Source organism: Elephantulus edwardii, unplaced genomic scaffold (genome assembly GCF_000299155.1).
Source record: "Elephantulus edwardii isolate Elephantulus edwardi_28Jun2011 unplaced genomic scaffold, EleEdw1.0 scaffold00215, whole genome shotgun sequence".
NCBI lineage: Eukaryota > Metazoa > Chordata > Mammalia > Macroscelidea > Macroscelididae > Elephantulus > Elephantulus edwardii.
Window position 1 is genome coordinate 2,258,655 of NW_006399965.1, and position 21,018 is coordinate 2,279,672.

Consider the following 21,018-nt stretch of genomic DNA (forward strand, 5'->3'; position numbering starts at 1 on the left):
CAAGGCAGCCTGATCTTTCACCACCCTCACATCATTGCTGCAGCCTATGGTGTCAGGCCGCCTTTCTGAAGGGCTTCTTCTTCATCCTGACCCTCGACTTGACCAAGCAGGACTCCTTTCTTTTTTTTTTCTTCAAATTTATTTTATTATTTCTTTTTGTATATGTACCATCAAATTGGGCAGATATGGTGTTTAATAAGGAGATTGTGAGCCACTCTGGTTCTTTATTGTGCCACATTTAAAGTGCCACTTGTTAGATCATCCTTGGTCATAGAACAAGGACTAGTTGGTACAATGAAAAAACTTCCTGTTGAGGGTCATGAAAATAATTTACAATTTGAATATGATGATGGTTGCACAGCTCTGTAATCAATGGATTATATACTAAGTGGGTGATTTTATTTTGGCATGAAAACGATGCGTCGAAATCGTGTAAGAAAATCTCCTGGCAACACTCCTAGCACTTCCTTATCTGTATGCTTCCTCATCTGTACTGGTCTTCTTTGAATTCCCATTCTCCCCTCTACCTCTCTACAGCTCACCGCCATACACATAACTCCAGGAAGAAGCCTGGCTCATTGAGATTCTGTTTTATGTAAGATTTTTCTTACCCTTCCAACGTGCTTTGAATCTATTTAGTTGAAACTCTTCTTGAATTAGCAACCCACAAATGAAAATATAATAGAAGCAGAGGTACCCACCTTCAATAATATGTTTTCTTGACAACCCTCTTTCCGTTTCAGCTCTGCCAAGAAAAAGGAAGCAAATGACTTTCAGTGGGAGTGTACCTCCCCCCCTTCTTTTCTTTTTAAATAAATCTCTGTTCCAAAAGCACAGAAGAATAATAGTTCTTACTTAGACCAGATCGCTAATTTTATACCCTGCTCTCAGCAAACTCCATACTGAGTTTGGCTGAGGAGGGAAGTCTGGGAGGCAGCACACTGGGCCCCTTTTCTGTGTGATGCCAGGAGATGAATGAAACATAGACCATCACCTTTCTATCCTCCTCCTCATCGCTCAGCACCAGGCTTGCACTGTTGACTGTGCAGCCACTCACATCCCAGCCAGCAGTAATTTTAGACCTTATTCAACTTTCCCACCTTATTCTTTACCAATTTCAAGGGTAAAAAAAAATAGCCTTAGCATAGTTGCTATAGGTTTCCTTAGCTTTTCTGAGACAGGAAACAGATTGGAAAGTGTGTTTTGACCTTCAAAAGAAATTTAAAATGGTTTTTCTTTAGAATGTGAGGAACCAAGTCTTCTTTAAATTGGTTTCCCAGAAGACGTATCCTTCACCAGGGCTTTGCCCTCCCAGACCAATCTCAACTCTCAAGCTGGCTCTAGCCAGCTGGAAAGACAGATGGTCCATGAATTTGAACACACTGATGAATGGTTTCTCCAACTTTAGCATTTCAGGCAGACTCTTTTGTAAAACATAGTAGTTTTAAAAAAACAAACCCCAAACAAACAAACAAATAAACCAAAACCCCAAAACATAGTAGTTTACTGTTCATCTTGGATGATGCTGTGTCTTTTGCCCCTATATTAGATAATGTCACATGTGCCATAGTTCTTGCAAACAGCTTTGTTTCCTGTGTATTTTTAAACTACAGTCAAGGTTCTGAGTACTGCTGTGGATGATACGCAGCTGCCGTTGCCCTGTGAAAGGCAAGCACAGGGCAGGCCTTTTTCTCTTATAAGCACCACTTGCTTTGTCTAGTCTACACTAGAAATAAACATCTAAGCGCATCGTTCTTCGTATTTATTAGAGACAGGCTGAAAGCAACAGTATAACTGTGTGTATATACATATATACAGATTATCGGATTCCAAAAGGAGAACTGGCCCCGCCTCTTCCACTTTCCTAACTATTCTCCACCAATTATAGAAAGGTAAATACGATTTTTGTTAAAACTCCGACATTCTTTGATATTCCTGTGAAAAGCAGTACCAACAATCTCTCTGGTATTTGGAAGATAGATTGCTGTTTCCCTACATGTTTGTTAAAAAGGCTAAGCTTCTAAGCCTTCATGAATAATAGAACTAGCAGTTCAAACGCTGGCGGGCCGAGCAGAAGCCACGTTCCTCCTGTGAACTTGCTCCTGAATCCCCACCACGGGGAAGGGACTTCTCTCGCGTTCAGCTGACAGGGAGCCATGCAGGTAGCTTTGTGCTATCCTCCAACAAGATGGTCCTTTTGATCGGTCTCTTCAGAGCCTTCTGCAGAAATGATCAGAGAGACTCACTCGAGAGACTAGACAAGATATTTTTATCTTTCCATCTTTTAGGGATCTCTGAGTTTTGACAGATTTGAGTAACTTTTCTTCTAAATGCTTTCTGCTTATTCCCTTCTGAAATTTGAACTCTATTCTGGAAATGGGACCTAGTGTGAGGTTTCTATTAGAAACACAAATCATTTAGTAAGCAGTGACTACACAGTCTACAATAAATTTTTAGGGTTACAGCTTGCTAAAATGGCTAAAATAGCTGAACTGCTATTTCTTTAGCTTGGAAAAATAAAAACAGAAACCCTTTCTCCAAACCAATTAATATAGAAAGTTAGATACAAAATGGTTGCCCGGCAAGATAAAAAGCGTGAACTACTAATTGTCTCCTGTAAGGTAGAGAAATGAAAAGCATGCAACTTACTTTCCACCCCAGTAGAGTTTTGTTGTGATGACCAGGCTGGACCTCCTGTATGTCAAAGAGAAATACACACACACACACACGTAAATAAATTGCAGGCAAGTCCACTATAATATGTAATTACTATCAGTATTGTAGGGGGCACTGGTGGCTTAGTGGTAAGGAACTGCACTGCCAACCTAAAGGTACGCAGTTCTAATCCACCAGCTGCTCTCTGGTAGAAACATGGGCAGTCTCCTCCAGTGCAGTTTATTGCCTCTGAAAACCCACTGGAGGGTCAGCCATGAATCACTTCAGATTCGATGGTGCAGACCAATGACAACAACAGCAATTATTACAACATCAAGAAGCCCTGATGGCCTAGTGGGTAAGGAATTGTGCTGCCAACCCACAGTCAGGCATGTTCAAGCCTATCAGGTGCTCTGAGGGAGAAAAATGGAATATCTCTTCGTGTTCAGTTTGCAGCCTCTAAATCTCTGAGTGAGTTGGTTGTGACTCAACAGCAATTTATGATTAGTGTTTTAAATTTTTATTATTGTGTCTTGGATAAACATTTACAGAACAAAGCAGTTCTCCATTTGATAGTGTGTGCCCAAAGTATTCCATGATATTGGCTGCACTCCTCGGAGTGGCAGCCCCCTCCCCAATTCTGTCCTGAGCTCCAGGTTTCTCGCTCCTGAATTTTCTATCCTTGCCTGTCCTCTCATCTTTGTTTTTGGACGAATCATATAATTGACTATTTCAAAGAACATATTCCTTTCTGATGTTATTATTTATTCTATGGGTTTGTCTATTAATTGGCTGAAAGATGGTCTCTGGGGATGACTTCAGTTCAAAGCTATTTTATTATAGCACTAGAAAAAAATTCATTATTATATTTTGCATTAAAAGAACTAAGAGATAAAATCTGTCAACGAATCCATGTCACTGAAGTAAGGACAAGGGGGAACTGGAGAGGAAAGATATGAGGTCAGGTCCTCGTGGGGGGACGTGAACTTGCTGGAGATCCTGGGGGGTGGTGTCAGGGAGAGATGGATGGACAGATGGCCAGGGTGGAGGGGAATCAAGGATGGACGTGGAGGAGCAGGGACACTAAGTGGAAACACTTCCAATGGTGGATTGCTTTGGCAACCAAAAAAGACCAGAGCAGATCAAACCCAACCGATCTGTTCTTAATGTGTCAGTTTGACCTGGAAAGACCCTACTGGATATAGTGGGACTGCTTACTAGGGTTTCACAAGCCTCCCATACTTAAGGGAGCTCTAAGGGGGGGGCTCTGGTGGCTTAGTGGTAAGGAGTTGCACTGCCAGCCCAAAAATGCACGGTTGAGATCCCCCAGCTGCTCCATGTGAGAAAGATGGACAGTCAACTTCCATTCGACTAACTGCATCTGAAAGCCCTCTGGTGGGTCAGCTATGAGCCAGCCTGACTCGATGGCATGTAATTAACAGCAACAGCAACTCATGGGGAAGCCCACAGGGATCTGCACTGTGAAGCCCACAGCAGCTCTGCAAGAGAGAGATGGTGGCCTTCAACTTCCACAGCGGCCTCTGGAGGGCTCGCTGTGAGGTGGTTTCAACTGACAGCCTTGAAGCTTTGAATCTTTATGGAGACTGACTGATAATACTTCTCTCTCCCAGAGCGCCTGGTGTGTTCAAACCACTGACCTTATCACGTCTAGCATCCATGCACTTTAACCACTACGCCATCAGGCCTCCTGTTCATATGATCATATTATTGCTTCGACTACCAATCACACTTAGCATCTGGTACAATGTCTGTGCTGAGGGTGAGCTTTTTCATTTTCCTCCATCATGCACCCCAATAAAAACAGAAATGAAAACAAGACAAGACAAAACCGAACCTGTTACTGTGGCATTTTCATGGATGTAATATCTGTGGAAGACGATTGAAGACCTTTCTTATATGGTGTTACCAGATGGGTTTGAACCGCCAACCTTTAGGTTTGCAGCCAGTGCAGAAGTTCTTGCCACCTAGGGTACTATGGGCCCTAGTAGCTCTGAGCTCTAAGCTCTTCCAGCAAGAACTGATCACACGGTAATATTAATGATGAGGTAAGCTCTAACTAATTCCATTACATTTGGGACCAGCATACAGCTGATCCTTCGCTGGGTTTCCAAGGCTGTAAACAGCATGGGAGGAGACTGCCCTCTTTCTCCATTGGAACTGCTGGTTGATTAAAACTGCTAGAAAGGTGAAGACTTTGGGGCACCAGCACAACTCTATATGGACTGTGATACCAGATCTCTCTAACAGTCCATAAAATTAAGAATAAATAGGAATCAAATTTCTTTGAGTGTTCTCGTAAATGGAAATGTCATTTTAAGTAAATAGCTTTAATATTCTTAACTCAAATTCTACCAGCTGACTCCTAGGGAACTGAGATATTGAAATCTTGTCAGCACACTCACGTCCTTTTCAAAACCACATCCAAACACAGGAAAGGTAATCTTAGCATTGTTGTTGTGTGCCGACCCAGAGCTGACCCTCTGGTGGGTTTGCAGAAGCAGTTGATCGCACAGGAGGAGATTGCCCATCCTTCTGCAGAGCAGCTGGTGGATTTGAACCACTTGCTTTGGGATTACAGCACATCTTCTTGCCACTAGGCCACCAGGGCTCCTTATCTTAGCATTGTTGTTGTTGTTAAGTACTGCCATATTGAGTTATGACTCAGAGCAACCCTTTGAACAAAAGATCTGAACCCCGTTCTATAACTATTGTCGTTTCTCTAATGCTCTAATGTTCAGAGAGTTTCCAAAGGCTTGTTAAGAAGTGGCTGCCAATCCTGCTTCCAAGCCTGTTAATCTGGGAGCTCTACCAAATCTTGTCCACCATGGTTAAACATTATGGTATTTGACACATTAGTGGCACAGTGTTCAATATCACAGCAACCCCAAATTATCTCAGTACAGCAAACTGACAGAAAACTGCTCTACCACTTAAACTATGTTCTTCCCAAACACAATTAACAGTAGGCCCAAGAGCACAGGCGCAAGGACCTAACTGACTTTTACAAACAAAGGCCCACCCACCAAGTCCTGATTGACAAGAGGCTTCCAACCTAAAGCTGTTGACTAAATTCAGGTGACCAATCAGTTTACACACCATTGTCAATAAATAAAAAAGTTCACACTCAACTTTCAAGTAAATCATGAGAACCTACCCTCCAGATTCCAATTGTTTCACACATGAGCCTCCAAACTGGAGACTCAGGGCTCAGCTGACTTTTAAATACAAAAGCTTGCCCACCAGGTCCTGATTGACTGAGAGGCTTCCAGCCCAAGCTGATTCTTGACTAAATCCAGGTGACCAATCAGTTTACACATGATTGTCAACAAAACAAATTATGACTCAACAGTTGGATCATGGAATAAAAGAATATGTCCTGAGAACTATAGGCATCGAATGTAAAAGAGCAAAGCTCCACGCACTTCAGTTTCTCTAGGTATGTAAGTTGCTTGTACTGACCTAGAAAGAAAAGGTCATTTGCTATTCAAAGGTTAAGACCAAAACTCCAGAGGTATTTATTTAGAGGAAGGCATTTATAATTCCATCAGCTGTAGTGTAGATGCCTGGGCCCTTAAGGCATACAATCCTGATTAATGATAACCAGCAGGGGATAACTGTGACAATTCTGACAACCTGGCTTCAGAAGCAATTGAAGAAAATGTCAGCTCTCTCATCCCACTAGAGTTAATCCTCTGCAAAGTAATTTGAATCTGTGATGGCAGGTCTTAGGGCAGGTGCACTCAGAGATCGCACGCCCCACAAGGGATGACCAATTTTCCAGGTTCATCTATAAGCCTCGTGGTAGTTCTTGTAAACGCAATCTACTGCAATCGGGCCTCTTTTAGAAAACATTTTCAGAGCTTCCACAAAAGATTGGATGGAATATTTAAAAAAAAAGAAAAAAAAAGAATGCAGTCCTTTGGATTATTCAGAGCGTTCAGGCCTGCCAAGGTGCACCTTCTAGCTACACACTGCAGACTTGTGTTTTCAAAGCAGGCTTTTTCTCTGGCCTGCAGAGGTGAGCATGCTAACGTTTATGCTCAAATAGCCAGGGCTGACAGGCTCACCAATTGACTCGGAGGCTTCTCAAAGCAACTTGAGAGTAAGTAAAGAGTAACTTGGTTTGCACTGACACAACACAGCTTTCCAAATGCCTTTGCATACTTCACTTTATCAGTACAAAGCCTCATGAACAGTAATACTGTCCATCTTGCTGTTGTTGTGGGCTGTTGAGTCAGAACCAACCTACAGCCGACCCTCCATTGGGTTTTTCAGAGGCAGTAACTTGCATGGAAGCAGGAGTGGCATCCCCTTCCGTAAATAGCTCGCCGCCGGAAGCCCTATGAACCTGGAGAGAGGATGAAAGTCACGCAAGTGTTGAGGACTTTCGTTCATAGGGTCGCTCTGAGTCGTCTACGACTCCACAGCACACAACAACAGCAACAACAACTTGCATGGGAGGAGACTGCCCATGTTTGCCCTGCGGAGCAGCGGACGGATTTGTGCTTTTGGGAATGCAGCACCGTTTCTTACCACGAGACCATCTTATGGGGTGGGGGTAATTGAGACTCAGAAAGCTCCCATCTTATAGATGGGGAGCTGAGACTCAGAGAAAAGAAAGCACTTTTCTTTTCACATCCTCACAGTCTCATAGGGTGGAGGTTGCAGGAAGCGAGACAGGAAATGAGGCCATAGATCCTTATTTGTTTCTGTCTCTACAAGGAACTACTTTTCCGTTTCTGCAAGGTCTTGTGTTTCTCCCACATAGTCCTCCAGAGTGAGGAATGAGCCTCACAAACTCACTGGGACCAACTCGCAGCTGACCCTCTAGCAGGTTTTCAGAGGCTGTGTTAAGTCAATCTCACGAGATTGCCCATCTTTCTCTCCAGAGCGCCTGGTGGTTTCAAACCGCTAAGAGGTTCATGTTTGGGTTTGCAGGGCAGCTCCCTACAGACTAGCCGCTGGAGACCCTCAAGCAATGAGCAGCCATGATTATACAGGCAGCCCTGCTCCGCGCTTCCAGTTTCTCCTCCCAAAGGGAATTTAAGGGAAGTGTGGAAACAGTCCTTGTAAATGTCTATGCTTCCTAGACTATATTAACAAGGACACAAACCAGGACTGCCTGCTTGGGTATATGGAGGGCTGCCTGGGTGACCTCACTAGTATTTGACTGGCAGCTCAACGGCCTTTGTTGACTTTTTCCTAATTCTCTACATTTGATGGGTAAACGGTTTGTTAAATCTGACATACAGGCACAGATGACTAGAGGGATGTGGGTTCCCCTGACGCCCCCATCCCTCTGAGGTGCTACAGCACTTCTCGTTACCATTGGCTTTGCCCAAAGAAAGTGATAGGAAGCGACCTGCAAGCACATTCCCTCAAACGGAGCAGATGCCAAGACAACAGGGCCACAGGAGAAGCACCTGGGACCCTGTGCTAGTAAGAAATCATGGGGCTGTTCATCCCATGGGCTTCAGAGTTGTTAATAAACACACACACAAATTTGTGTGTGCAATTAATCAGCTTCCTGTCAGCCTGCTTCCTTCACCAAATTACCACTAACGGCAGTCAGAAGCCATGAAAATGCCACCATTTTTTATGTACAGATAGCTCACCCCCCACTTCCCTGCTGGACCCCACGGCAGTTCATTGTGAACGATGACTAAGATCATTTTTGAAGCACAAGTAATGAACTCACTGACATTTATTTTCAAACCGCTAAGTTATTTCCTTTCTTTCTTTGTTTCTTGACAGCCTTTCGACTGGGTGTGATATGATTTGTTTTCCCCTGCTCTGGTGCAATCCACTAACACTTTCATAGGAAGCACATTATTGGGGTGAATGCAGGTACCTCCAGCCTTTCTTCTTGATGATGCTTCCCAGAATCGCTTCAGCCCTGGAGGGGGAAACAGAAGAGGTCTTAGGATGCAGCATCCTGGGGAAGCGAGAGTCAAGCCGACCCGCCAGAGTCATTCCTTATTTGAACTCTCGGTTGCCTAGATCACCCGAAAATAGAAGCTGCTTGTGCAAGCTTCCGCCGTTTCTGCTTGTGCCTGAAGAACCCTGCTCCGGAGAGACCCAGAAGCACCTGCCAACCCTGATGTGCTGGCTGGCAGCAGAGCGCCTGCGGCCTGGCACTGAGAAACAGCCGGACCACGTGGCAGTGTGGCTGTGAATTACCTGGGTCCATATATAAATGTCCTGCTTGGTGAAAGCCAATGGAAGTCAGGGTTTCCCTTCTCAGTGCTGTGGCCTTCAGTCATGAAGCTGGGACAGTGAGACCATATACTGAGAATCGTGACTCCCAAGGGGGCTCGCAGGATAAAAGAAGAGTCTGTGTGTGGGTGTGAATGCCCCAAAGGCCAGGTCTGCAGATGCATGGCCCACATCTAGAGAAAGTCCTGGGTTCCAGTGACATTGTTTTAAGCTCTGTGATGTAGAGACAGGATAAAAGGAGACATGGAGAAGTCCCCTCCTGCCTGCGAGGCTGGGTAGAAAGCGGTACCGGGCCAGGCTTGCTGTTTTCGCCATGTCTACCTAGCCTCTCTGTGGTGGGATGGACCCAGGCTAGAAGGGACTAAAAGCCTCAAACTATTTCTCTCCAGGTAAGACCATCTCTGTGAAAAACAGCTGGACTTTTGGAGGGATTCATTTCAACTGGTACTTCTGTCCATCAGGATCTTATAGATGAGGGTCCCCATCAATCACTATGTGTATTAGCCAATGTTCTACCTTGTAGTGACCCGTGCACAACACGATTGAATGGGGACCCATCCTCTGGGCCCCAACCATCGTGCTCCGCAGTTTTCGCCCATCTTTGTCCAGAAGCTTCACTAAAATGTTCAGTATCATTACTGACATTTCTGATATATACTGCTTTTGTCAGCAGGGGGGTGGCTGTGCGAGGCAGCTTGGCTGGGACTCGAACTAGCTCTCTCAAATACAAGGTAAGAATTCTACCACAGACTCACCCCTGCCTCTGTCCGTGTGCACAGCCTGGCATAAAGCCACGACATGGATTGGCTACAGAGCATATCCACCAAAGGGACGTGTGTTGAATGTATAAGTGGTTCCTCTCCCCCTTTCTCTTTCTCTGCCTGTTGTTGCCTTTTGCAAACTCACATTCTACAGGAGACATTGATCTCAGTAACCCAGTGACAGTCAATCAGTGATCAATTAGAAGTGACTACGTTCACAATAGGAATAGAAACGGGGCTCTAAAACCAGACTTGTTCATCATGTGGCCCCCTTGGGTGCTGAGCAGAGTTCAACATTGTGGAAAGGAGCAGGGCTTTAGCAATTTCATTTTGTTCTCAGTCAAATAAATGTGGAGTTTGAATTTCCTTGATCACTCTGAAAAATAGGCGTGCCCTTGAGAAGCTGGAAAGCCAGGCACACTAGATGCACTTAGGGCAACAATGAACCTCAGTGACTTGGACAGTTTGGCTGTAATTATCACCTGGAAGAAGGTAAATTAGGCCTGCAGGTGAGTACGCGCCACAGTCCTGCCCACAGACTGTAGACCTGCTAAAACAACTGTCCAGTCCTTACGCTGCCTTAGGATCTGGAGGCTGTCCATCAGGTCCAAGGCAAGAGGCCAGGGAGGCCCCTTTCTCTTATGAAATGTGCCAAGACTTGGAGGCCGTGGACCTGAGGATTCCTGGCCTGTGCTCTGCTAAGCCCTGCCCAGAGACCCCGTGTTCCCGGGGAGATTACACGAGACCCAGCCAGCAAGAGTAACACAGCCTGCTTCAGCTCATTCTTCCTCAGGGTGGGAGCTGAAAGGCCCCTAAAGGAAAGAGAACTGGACTGCTGGGTATCTTTGGAGTACCCTTCTTTGATCGCTGATATACCTTTATCCCTAGGTGTAAGCCCATGTGAGCAAACAGGGAATGGAATCCTTGCTTCCCTGCAGAGAGCATGGCCCAGTTTCATTTGAGGCTTGAGGAACTATGAAATGTAGTTAGGAAACAGCGTGGCTAGCCTTTCATCATACTGGACTCTGCTCATTTGCTCTCTTATATGCAGCTAATGTTTATTGACCACCGCACTCCCCGCTCTGGTCCAGTCACATTTACCCCTCCTGTGGAACAGGACAATTGCTTCTGGCTCGAGTTCTCTCTAATTTTATCTTCATACAGGGACTGGAGGGAGGAAGAGTGGGTCCAAGATGGCCAATGTCCCTCTATCTAGGGAGAATGCAGAAGGGTGGGAGGGGAAACCTTGCAGCTGAGTGCGGAAGGGTCAGCTCTCTCACCAACACGTTGGAAGTGGTCTTAGAAGATTGTCTTGGTTCCACAAATGCCACAGAGGGACACAGACAGGTACCAACTTACTTTCCAGCTGCATAGACCTCGGCGGTGTCAAAGAGATTGACTCCACTTTCATAGGCGATGGTCATCAGCCGCTCAGCAACCTGCAATATGTGCACAGTTCAGATGAGACAAATGCTTTTTCAAACCTGGAACCACCTATGAATCTTACAGTAATTCTTAAAAAGAACATGTGTGTGTGTAAGGTTACACAACAAATTAGGTCCCCATGTGACAATTTCTACAGTGATTTTTCAGTGACATCAGTTAGATTTTCAACAACATGTCAAGTCTCTTTAGTTGCCTTCTGGTTGTTTCATTTCTGATGCTCTAGTTGCCCTGATATCTTTGCTTTAGAGTAACTGCAGATCTCATTTTGTGGTTGTTGTTGTTGTTGTGGACTGTTGAGTTAGGACTGACTCATAACAGACCCTCTGATAGGTTTTCAAAGGCAGGTAATAGCACGAGAGATTTCCCATCCTTTTCCCAGGGACAATCTTTATTTTGTGTGCTAATCTATTTCACTAAAGGAGACATTAGAGAATAGTGTCAGCTCACATTTTAAGGAATATCATAAACCTTAGAGAATCTTCTCAGATGGTTCAGTGCATCTTGAATAATCCTTCTCCTTCTCCTTCTCCTTCTCCTCCTCCTCCTTCTCCTCCTCCTCCCCCTCCTCCTCTTTTTCTTCTTGTGTTTTTTCCCCATTCACAGACACTGTATTTCACACATTTCTTCGTTCACGTTGGAGTCTAGAATTTTTAAGACTCCAAGTTTTGTTTCTCATTTTCTGATCAACAATCGATCGATCGATCACGCTCCGTCTACAGTGGCTCTGGCAAGTGTGGCGGGTGGGCGCCATCTTTTTCTTTTAGATTCACCTCTAAACATTCTTGATTTTCTTGCTAACGATGAAAAACGTAAACAGACTCAGCCAACGTCTCAGGTGGAAAGGCCCCATCATTTCCTTGAGACACTGTGATTGCGTCCATGCTCTGCTGGCAGCCGCCCAGCGACGTGGGCGTGCCTGTCTTCCTCACCGTGCAGGAGACAAGGCTGGACAGCGAGCTCGGTGGCATCGCCATCTCCCTGACAAACAGGGTCATTTGTATCAGCAGCGACTCTTCTCCTCTTCTGCCTTCTCTGAGCCAACAGTTGTTGGCAGTTGGGCGACTTCTGATTTAAAAGCTTGTGACTTTTTTCCCTTTCGGCTGAGCAGACTGTGCTGATGAACCAAAGGTTAGACAGAGCTGCAATGATTATAAAACTCCTGTCAAACAGATCAGCAGAATCGCAGGCACCCTGACAGAGCATCAGGCTGCACCGGCAGGACCAGGACGGAGCGAGCCTGCTGAGTCACCAGGGATCCAGCTCTCTGTGCAGCTGTGGGTGACTCTACCTCCTTCCTTTGTGCTGCTGAATGTGTGAGGCAGTGGAGAGACCTCGCTGTAGAGAGAGCTTGGGGGATGGTTATAGAAGGCTAGTCCCAACAGCCTGAGGGATGGTTATAGAGGGCTAGGACCTAACAACAGCCAAGAGGTGCCATTTAAAACACTTTTGCTGATAGACTTATTAGTCAGTGGGAAAATCACACACCTCACAAGTAATTAAAATTGATTTTTCCATCATGCTTATGATGTGAGCTCAAGTTGCATCATCAGCATTCTCAAGATAAAATACTTTTCTGCTGCTTTAAAGATTGGCCTCTCAAGAAAATTGTTGTTGTTATATGCCATCTAGTTGCCTGCATCTCATAGCAACCCAATACACATTAGCTCTGAAACCTGCCCTAAGCTGAGCCAACCTTATCATCTCCAACACACCTAATCCCATTACCCCAGTCACTCTCAATCCATCTCATCCAGTCTCCTCCCTCTCCTGGGCTATCCTTCCACCTTTCCAAGCATGATACCCCTCTCCAAGGGCTACTCCCTACAGGCCATGCACCCAAAGTATTTCAGATGGAGTGTCAAAATCCGTGTCTCCAGAGAGCAGACTGGTTTCATCTTCTCCAGGACAGACCTGCTTGTTTTCCTGGTGTTCCATGGTATATTCAACACTCTTCTTCAGCACCACAACTCAAAGGCATCTATCCTTCCTCTATTCTCCTTAGTTATTGTCCAGCTCTCTGATGCATAACAAGTAATTGTGAAGACAATGGCCTGGATCAGATTTACCTTAGTAAATTGTTAAACTAGAAAAATGGTATCCATATAGAACATTTAGAATAGGAGCAAGCAGGAAAAATAACATCACTAACTGGTTGTTGTTGTTGTGTACCATCAAGTCAGAACCCGCTGACCCGTTACACTGAACCGTTATGCTGACCCATTAATCTCACAGGAGGAGATTGCCCATCCTTCTCCCATAGAGAAACTGATGGATTCAAACCGCATGCCTTCAGGATTGCAGCACAGTTTCTTGCCACTCAGCCCCCAAAATACTACTTATCCTAAGTAAAGTTTAAAAATAAAGACAAGTGCTTGTCTTCCCATTTAATTGTCCTTTGTTTTGAAAATTATTGTGCATAAGTATTTTTGTGTTAGATAACATACTAATGAATTGTTAATGGGAATGTGCATAATTGTATCTTATCTAGAGTATAGTTTTAAGGTAAAATGGAAAATTTTGGATGTAGAGTTAGACTAGAGAGAGATTCCTGAAATATTTTCCAATAATGAAATTCAAACCTGAAAGGTGTGTGGAATAATAAACAAAACAAAACAAAACAAAATTACTGAGCTGGAGGACCTGGTTTCTGGTTTTAACGCTAACTTGTGAGAGAAATAAAATTGGGTAAATCCTTCGAGCTCTTTTAATTTCAGGTTCCTCATTTGTAGTAAAGGAATGACTCTATTCAGGTATCTTCTCCTTTCAGCCAATAGGCACGGATGCAGAGAAGCAGGCTTTCCCTTCGTCCAATGATGGACACGTGGGTTTCAGAATAGTGAGGTGGCCCATGCACTCATGGGCTAACAAGAATTAGAGAGAGATTTGTTAGGGACTTACGGAAAACTTCTTTGCTCTTACAGAGTTTCTAGAAGCAACACTCTCCTCCTGGAGTCACTATTCTGTGGTGTCTAGAATTCCTGCCGCATCTGATATAAAAAAGGATCTAGACAAGAGAGCAGCTGGGAATTGTGTGTGAGTGTGTGTGTGGTCACTGTTGAGTCAACCTTGCCCTTTATTCTATGTCAGTTCAACTCTGAGAGTCAAAATACACTTTCATTACAGACTAGGCCAATTGAAGTTGAATCTACTGATGCTTATAATTGAAGCCTCCTTAAACTACCTTACAGATGAGAAAATGTACACAAAACACTGAAAATGAAATGTTATAAGATGGTACTACAATAGTACCATTATTTTTCAAAAAGTCTTATTATTCATATTCTTTTGGGTTTATGATGTAGCAGGAATCATCTTTGGGAGGTATCTTATAGGGTTATCTATGAAGCGCTGGTGGCCTAGTGGTAAAAAGCTGTACTGCTGTCCATAGGAGAAGCCTGGGCAATCTCCTCCTCTATAATTAAGTTCCTCTGAAAAAATCCCCTAGAAGGTCAGGCATGGGTCAATTCTGACTTGATGACACACAACAACAACAACAACAACAACGACAATGGGCTATCTAGTTGGATGCTTGGACCCTGCTGATAATATCCCTGTTAACGTGATTATTTATCAGCTTGGATTTACCCAAGCGAAGCTGGCGGTTTCATCACTCACTCCATATGGTGTGGTCGTCCCAGTGGTTATTAGTTACTGTTGAGTGGGCTCAGGCTCATAGCAAGCCGACACACAGCAAAACAACACCCTGCCTAGTCCTCCCACATGGCCCTCACATCTCTGCTGCGCTCTCAGCCACTGTTGCAGCTCCTGTGTTAATTGATCTCATTGAAGGTTGTTGTTATTGTTGATTGCCATTGAATCGAGCACGACTCATAGCAACCCTATGAACAAAAGGCCTGAAGCCTTTCTATAATGATCATAGTTTATCAAAGTTCACAGAGTTTCCAGAGGCATGTTGTTTAGGAAGTGGATGCCATTCCTGCCTCCAAATTGACTCATTGTTGTTGTTGATTGCTGTCTATTCATATGAACAAAAGATCTAATGTCTTTCCATAATTGTTGTCATTTCTCCAAGTTCATCGAGTTTCCAGAGGCATGTGGTTTAGGAAGCGGATGCCACTCCTGCTTCCAAACCTGTTTTACATCTGGGAGCTCCACCAGACACTGTCCACAGTGGGAGACCATTATGCTATTTGATACCTCAGTGGCACAAGGTTCAGCATCACAGCAAACCCAGATTACCTCAGTACAGCAAACTAATGAAGAGTGAGGTACAAAGTAGAAGAATGTCCCTCCAAATATAATAACCACATTAGTCTCACTTAACATTGGTTAAGTGTTGTCAAGTCGAATATGACTCATAGTGACCCTATGAACAAAAGACCTCAACTCTTCTCTAATTAACATAATTTCTGTATGATTACAGAGTTTATACAGTTTCCAGAAGCATTGAAGCATTGAAGGTGATCATCCAAATACTCTCTGTTTTGCACCAGCACTGTATGATCTTATTTTAAATCAGAGATATCAGGAGAAAACTAGAGTAGTGAACTCATCGCTACTGGCAGCATGTTGGCCACATGGAAAGGGTGAGCTGGAACATTTGAAGGTGCTGTGTCACTGTGAGCCATTGTGCCTCTTCCTCCTCATGGCATCCCGTTCGCAGAGACCTGCAGAAGGCCGAAGCCGCGTCCTGCAATGCCACCAGCTTCCTGTCTGGTCTGCCCCTGGGGAGAGCGCCCTGCAGTCATGGCTGCTTCCGTGTGCATTTCTTATTTTTGAGATGATTTATACCACCTTTCAGCCTGGCACACCCTGGCCTGGGAAGCTGGGTTCCTTGTAGCCAAGAGCACACACCATTACGGGAAAAGTACAAAATTAAGGAAGAAGTGATAAGGTGACAGTTCTGCTCTGAAAGGGAAGATATTTTTGTCTTTTTATTTCTTCCCAAAGCCCAGTAAGCAGGGATAGCTCATACACATGATGGACACAGTCTTAATCTTAGATCTCTTTCTTTATTGTCACCAATTTTGTACCTGACTTGAAGGCTGTGGCTTCACGCTCTGGGGACCCACCTCTGTGCCTTTTCCACACTGTCTTCTCTGATGCCAGCCAGGAGCCTGGTAGCAGCCTCAGAACTGAAAAGCTGAGTTCCCTGGTTGCTGGCCCCCAGCTTTCAGCTGACAGCTCTTTCTAAAAATTGTTTTTGACTAAAGAGAACTTCCTAGTCCAAGGTTAGGTCTGCTTCCCGGGGCAAACTCTGTTCAGTGACTGAGGAGTACAGGAGATATAGTCCTCTGACTTAGGACAGATCTTCAGGGCCATCCCAGCGCCAGAGTTCTCCAGGGGGTCAGCGGAGGCTGCTGAGACAGCATCTCAACCCAGCTTCTCTGACTATCCAATGCCACTTCCCGTCTTGCCCACATTAAGTGTTGATAAGTGTCACGGTTAATATTGCAGGTCAATGGCAGCCATGATCTTTTTACTGTAATTATTCTATGTGCTGTACATTTTAAACTATATGATGTTAGTAAAGATGTTATCACCCTCACTTGATAAAGAGTAGGGTCTTGTCTGGGGTGTGGCCTGCATGATATTTAGGATTGAACGTTCTGGCAAAAAAGCTAGAGAGCCTTCAGTCAGATTTTAATCTACTTACTCTCTGGCTCATGGTCTTCAGATTTGAAACAGTGGCTTGGTGTACTTGACTTTGGACTTGCCAGTATCTAAAGCCAGCTCTCTGCTACCCTGTTTGCCGAAAATGATCTTTGGACCCTCAGCCTCCGAAGCGGGCAGCCTCCCAAGCCCCCAGCCGAGGCGCTGTCTGCGACCTACAGATGTGAGGCTTCCTCCACATTCCTGAGAGTCATTTCCTTGAGTGAAATCTGTCCCTCTCTACCTTTCTCTCACTCTCTACCTATCTAAGCTTCATTGGTGTTGTTTCTCGAGAAAACCCAGCCCATGACAATAGCATTCCTTAATAAATTTCCCAGTAAAGCTTCGCAGGAGGGAAGCAAGGCAGCACAACAGAGCTGATAAGCTTCGCCCTCTTGGCACCAGCAGCCAGGAAATTAAAAGACATATTGCCATGGGAAAGTCGGCTGTCAGGGACCTCTCCAAGGTACTGAAGAGCAATTGTGTCTCTCTGGAGACTAAGGTGCATCTGATAGAGGCTTTGCAAACCCCTGTTATGCATCAGAGAGTTGGACAATGAATGACTAGGGAGGATAGAAGGAGAATTGATGCCTTTGAGCTGTGGTGCTGGAGAAGAGTATTGAATGTACCATGGACTGCCAAGAAAAACAAACAGATTATCCTGGAGAGGGTTAAACCAGGCTGCTCCTTGGAGGCAAGGATTCTGAGGCTTCGTCTAACATACTTTGGTCATGTTGTAAGGAGAGACTAGTCCTTGGAGAGGGACATCATGCTTGGGAGGGTGGAGGGACAGTGCAGAAGGGGAAGGCTCTTTGTGAGGTGGATTGATTCAGTGATGGGGTAATCGGGATGGGAGTGTCAGAGACAGTGTGATTGACACAGGACAGAGCAGAGTTTAGGGCTGTTGTACATAGGGTCGCTATGAGTCGCAAATGACTTGACGGCACATAACAACAACAACAACAATAAATTTCCCATGTGCTAATCCACATCGCCCATGGACGGCCAACAGAACAAACAGGTGTGTCTTGGAAAAGGTGCAGCCAGAGTGCTTCTTGGAGGCAATGGTGGCCAAACTTCATCTCTCATATTTTGGGCATGTTGTTGGAAAAGACCATCTTGCTTGGAAGGGTGGAGGGTCAGTGAAAGGGAGGAAGACCTCCATCAAGATGGATTGACGCAGAGACTGAAGCAATGGGGTCAAGTGTGTCAGATATAGAGAAGACGGTACAGGACCGGACAGCGTCAGGGCTGTTGTTCCTGGGGTCGTGATGAGTTGCACTTGATGGCACCTAACAACCACCACCACCTCGATCTGAGTGTGCTTCTCAGGGAACCTAATGTACAACAAGGCCCCTGTGGTGACCTGTGTACGTTGCTGCTGAGAGGCACTTAGGCAGATAAGAATTTACAGTTCCAACCTTTGCCCCATGCTGTTCAATCACACTGGCGACTCTGTAAACTGTGGGGACGAGTCCTCATGGCCCTGGGCTTCTCCTCTGGGATGATAATTAGGGCTGTTCTGTCTCTGCCAGACACCACGCTAAGTGCTTGGCCAGCCTCGTCTCATTAATCTTCACTGTGATCCTGCTGAGTTCTTGCTCCTGCCTTCATTGTACTACTGACAGGGACACTGTCAGGAGACGTAAGTGCAGTTAGTGAATGGTGCAGCGGGGTCGGCTCCCCTCGGCGTGTGCCCTCCTCACGCTGACGCCCACCCTTCAGTGGAAGGACTGGGGAGACTCGAGGGCAATTATGACAACCAGGGCCTATGTAGCTCACGCATTCTATGAAAGCACGCTTTAAAAACGGCGAGGAAAAGATCCCTTTGATAAGCACTGTTTTGATGTGTACAGGATGATTTTCAACATTTCTTATCAAACATAATGGTTGTTAATACCATTGAGTGTGCTACAGCTCTTAGTGACTTGTGAGCAACAAACGTGAATCTTGTCCTGTCCTGTACCATCCTTACCAGTCTATGAATAATGACGGCAGGTGTCATGAATGGAGTGTCTGCTCCTTACAGGTCAGAGTGACATGCAAATATCTGACATGTGTCTGACATGATGTCAGTCCTTTCAACAGATCTCAAGCCGGGCATCATTATCCTGGAAACTGGCATTCTTATCCTGCAAACCTGACATTATTATCCTGGAATGAATGAGGCTGGAACAGCAGAGTGTCCGATGTCTCTGAGCCTCAGGCTCTGAGTGCCCAGGCAGGAATGAGAGGCTTACCACTGGCATGGGGGTTTTGGTGCTAAAATGAAGAACATTTTACACAAAATGGACACTTTGTTCATACTTTGTAAGATTACAAAGATGAAAACACACCCCAAACAATAACAACACTATTACATTTTAATAAAGACACTAAATATTCATTTCAAACTGTTGAATCTGACTCAAGGGCTTTTTGGTAGTCTCAATGTGAAAAATACATGATGAAACTGAAAATAATCTTTGAGAACATTTCAAACACGGCTCAGATTAAGACGTTATTCTTGTAAAATGTCAGTGATGCCAGGAGGAGCAGCTCTGCACACCTCCTCGAACCAGTACAGTGGAAGCCAGAAGGAACTTACCTCATCTGAAATCTGGCCTCCGAACGTTACCCACGTTCCTAGAAAAGAATAAATATTTGTACATTATTTACAATCATCTTCTACACGGTGCATAATGAGGGGAAACGTCTTACATCAGGGCTTCTTCAACCGTTTTCACAGGTAGTTCACTGTGAAGCAATTCCATGGGACCCTTCAGGCTCTTACTAAAAACCCCAGCATAGGCCAGCGTCCCACGGAATGACAGGTGCCTTTTCTTCATCCAAACGCCCCATGTGTGCTAATGACCACCCTGTCCCTAGTGGTATGGAATTGAACTGGTAACTCACAGATTTGTTTGTTTGTTTGTTTCCATTAAGTCAGAACTGACCTATAGCAGACCCTCTGACAGGTTTTCAGAGGCAGTTAATCACATGGGAGGAGACTGCCTGTTTTTCTCCTGTGGAGCAGCTTCTGGTCGCCTTGAACCACGTGCCTTTGGAATTACAGTGAAACTTCTTAGAGCCACTAGGCCACCAGAGCTCTAGTACATGGTTCAAATCCACCAGCTGCTTCAAGGGAAAAAGACTGTCAATTTCCTCCTATAAGATTCATTTCCTCTGAAAAGCTGCTGGAGGGTCAGCTATGGGTGGGTTCTAACTCAATGGCACACAACAACAACAACACTCCAGAATGGAAATCTCTGTTGGTTTTGGGGTATGGGTGAAGACAGCAGCTGGAGTGAAGACTGTTGGAACCAGTGGACAGCAGCTTAGACAGTAGCAAAAATAATTTGCATTTGTAAAACAAGAGAGAAGCACACACATTGAGCAGATTCCTGCCACTCGAATCTCCAACTCCCTCAACATGATTCACCAGAGGCATGAGACTCCAGTGACGAAGGAGTGAGATCAGTTCTTTCCTCGCAGAAGCTGAGAGTTACAATGCTGTATTATAGACACTAACAAGCAAAGCAGCAGAGAATGAGGCTCCTATGCTAGATTGGAGATGGCTGACTCTCAAATGGGCTTGATAAAAGAGAGGACACTTACGCGCACCCATGTTTATCACAGCTTTGTTCACAATAGCAAAGAGCTGGAAACAACCTAAGTGCCCATCAAAAAATGAATGGCTGGAGAAGCTGTGCTATATTCACACAATGGAACACTATGCAGCATTGAAAAACAAGGAACTCATGAAATATTATGCAAAATGGATGACCCTGGAGGACATTATGCTGAGTGAAATATCTCAGTCACAAAAGGACAAATATTGCATAGGGCCACTGTTGTAAAACGGGATTGACATCAGCATTGAGGGAAGACAGAGGAGGAGGAATGATGTGTACTGCATTGAAACAGATGAGGGAGAGAACTGTTTAATGGTGATATATGAATGGGTATTATTGTCATGACAGGAGTCCAGCGTGAAGGCTGCACAGTGCAGTGGACTTCGGGAGAGGGATTGCATAACAATGAAAGAGTTTTTCTTTTACTTTTCAAGGAGAAGAGTGAATTGGGGGGAGGGGTGGTCAGGGAGAGAGAAGTGCAACAAAGAATGACTGGAAACCCTAAGTCTCTGTAAATGATGAGGGAAAGAACAGATTAGAAGTGATATATGATTGAGTATTATGGTTAGCACAGGAGTCCAGAATTAAGGTTGCATAGAGAAGTGTACTCGGGGTGGGGGGTGGCGGGAAGGGACGTGGGAATTGTATACTAATGAAGGAATTTTTTTTTCTCTCTTCGGAGGGGGAAGCGA

General features: G+C 44.9%; 1 protein-coding gene across 5 annotated transcripts in view; it reads right to left on the reverse strand.

Moving 5' to 3' along the window:
* The window catches only part of KCNAB1 (potassium voltage-gated channel, shaker-related subfamily, beta member 1), a 613,103-nt gene that overhangs the window by 87,433 nt on the left and 504,652 nt on the right, over positions 1–21,018 (reverse strand). For all 5 annotated transcript variants that reach the window (XM_006897776.1, XM_006897775.1, XM_006897777.1 and 2 more), the window contains exons 3-7: positions 19,300–19,337; positions 11,013–11,092; positions 8,528–8,572; positions 2,650–2,694; positions 702–745 (exon numbers count right to left, since the gene is read on the reverse strand). In XM_006897776.1, the coding sequence (XP_006897838.1) occupies positions 702–745; positions 2,650–2,694; positions 8,528–8,572; positions 11,013–11,092; positions 19,300–19,337 (252 nt within the window). The remainder of the gene's footprint in view (positions 1–701; positions 746–2,649; positions 2,695–8,527; positions 8,573–11,012; positions 11,093–19,299; positions 19,338–21,018) is intronic.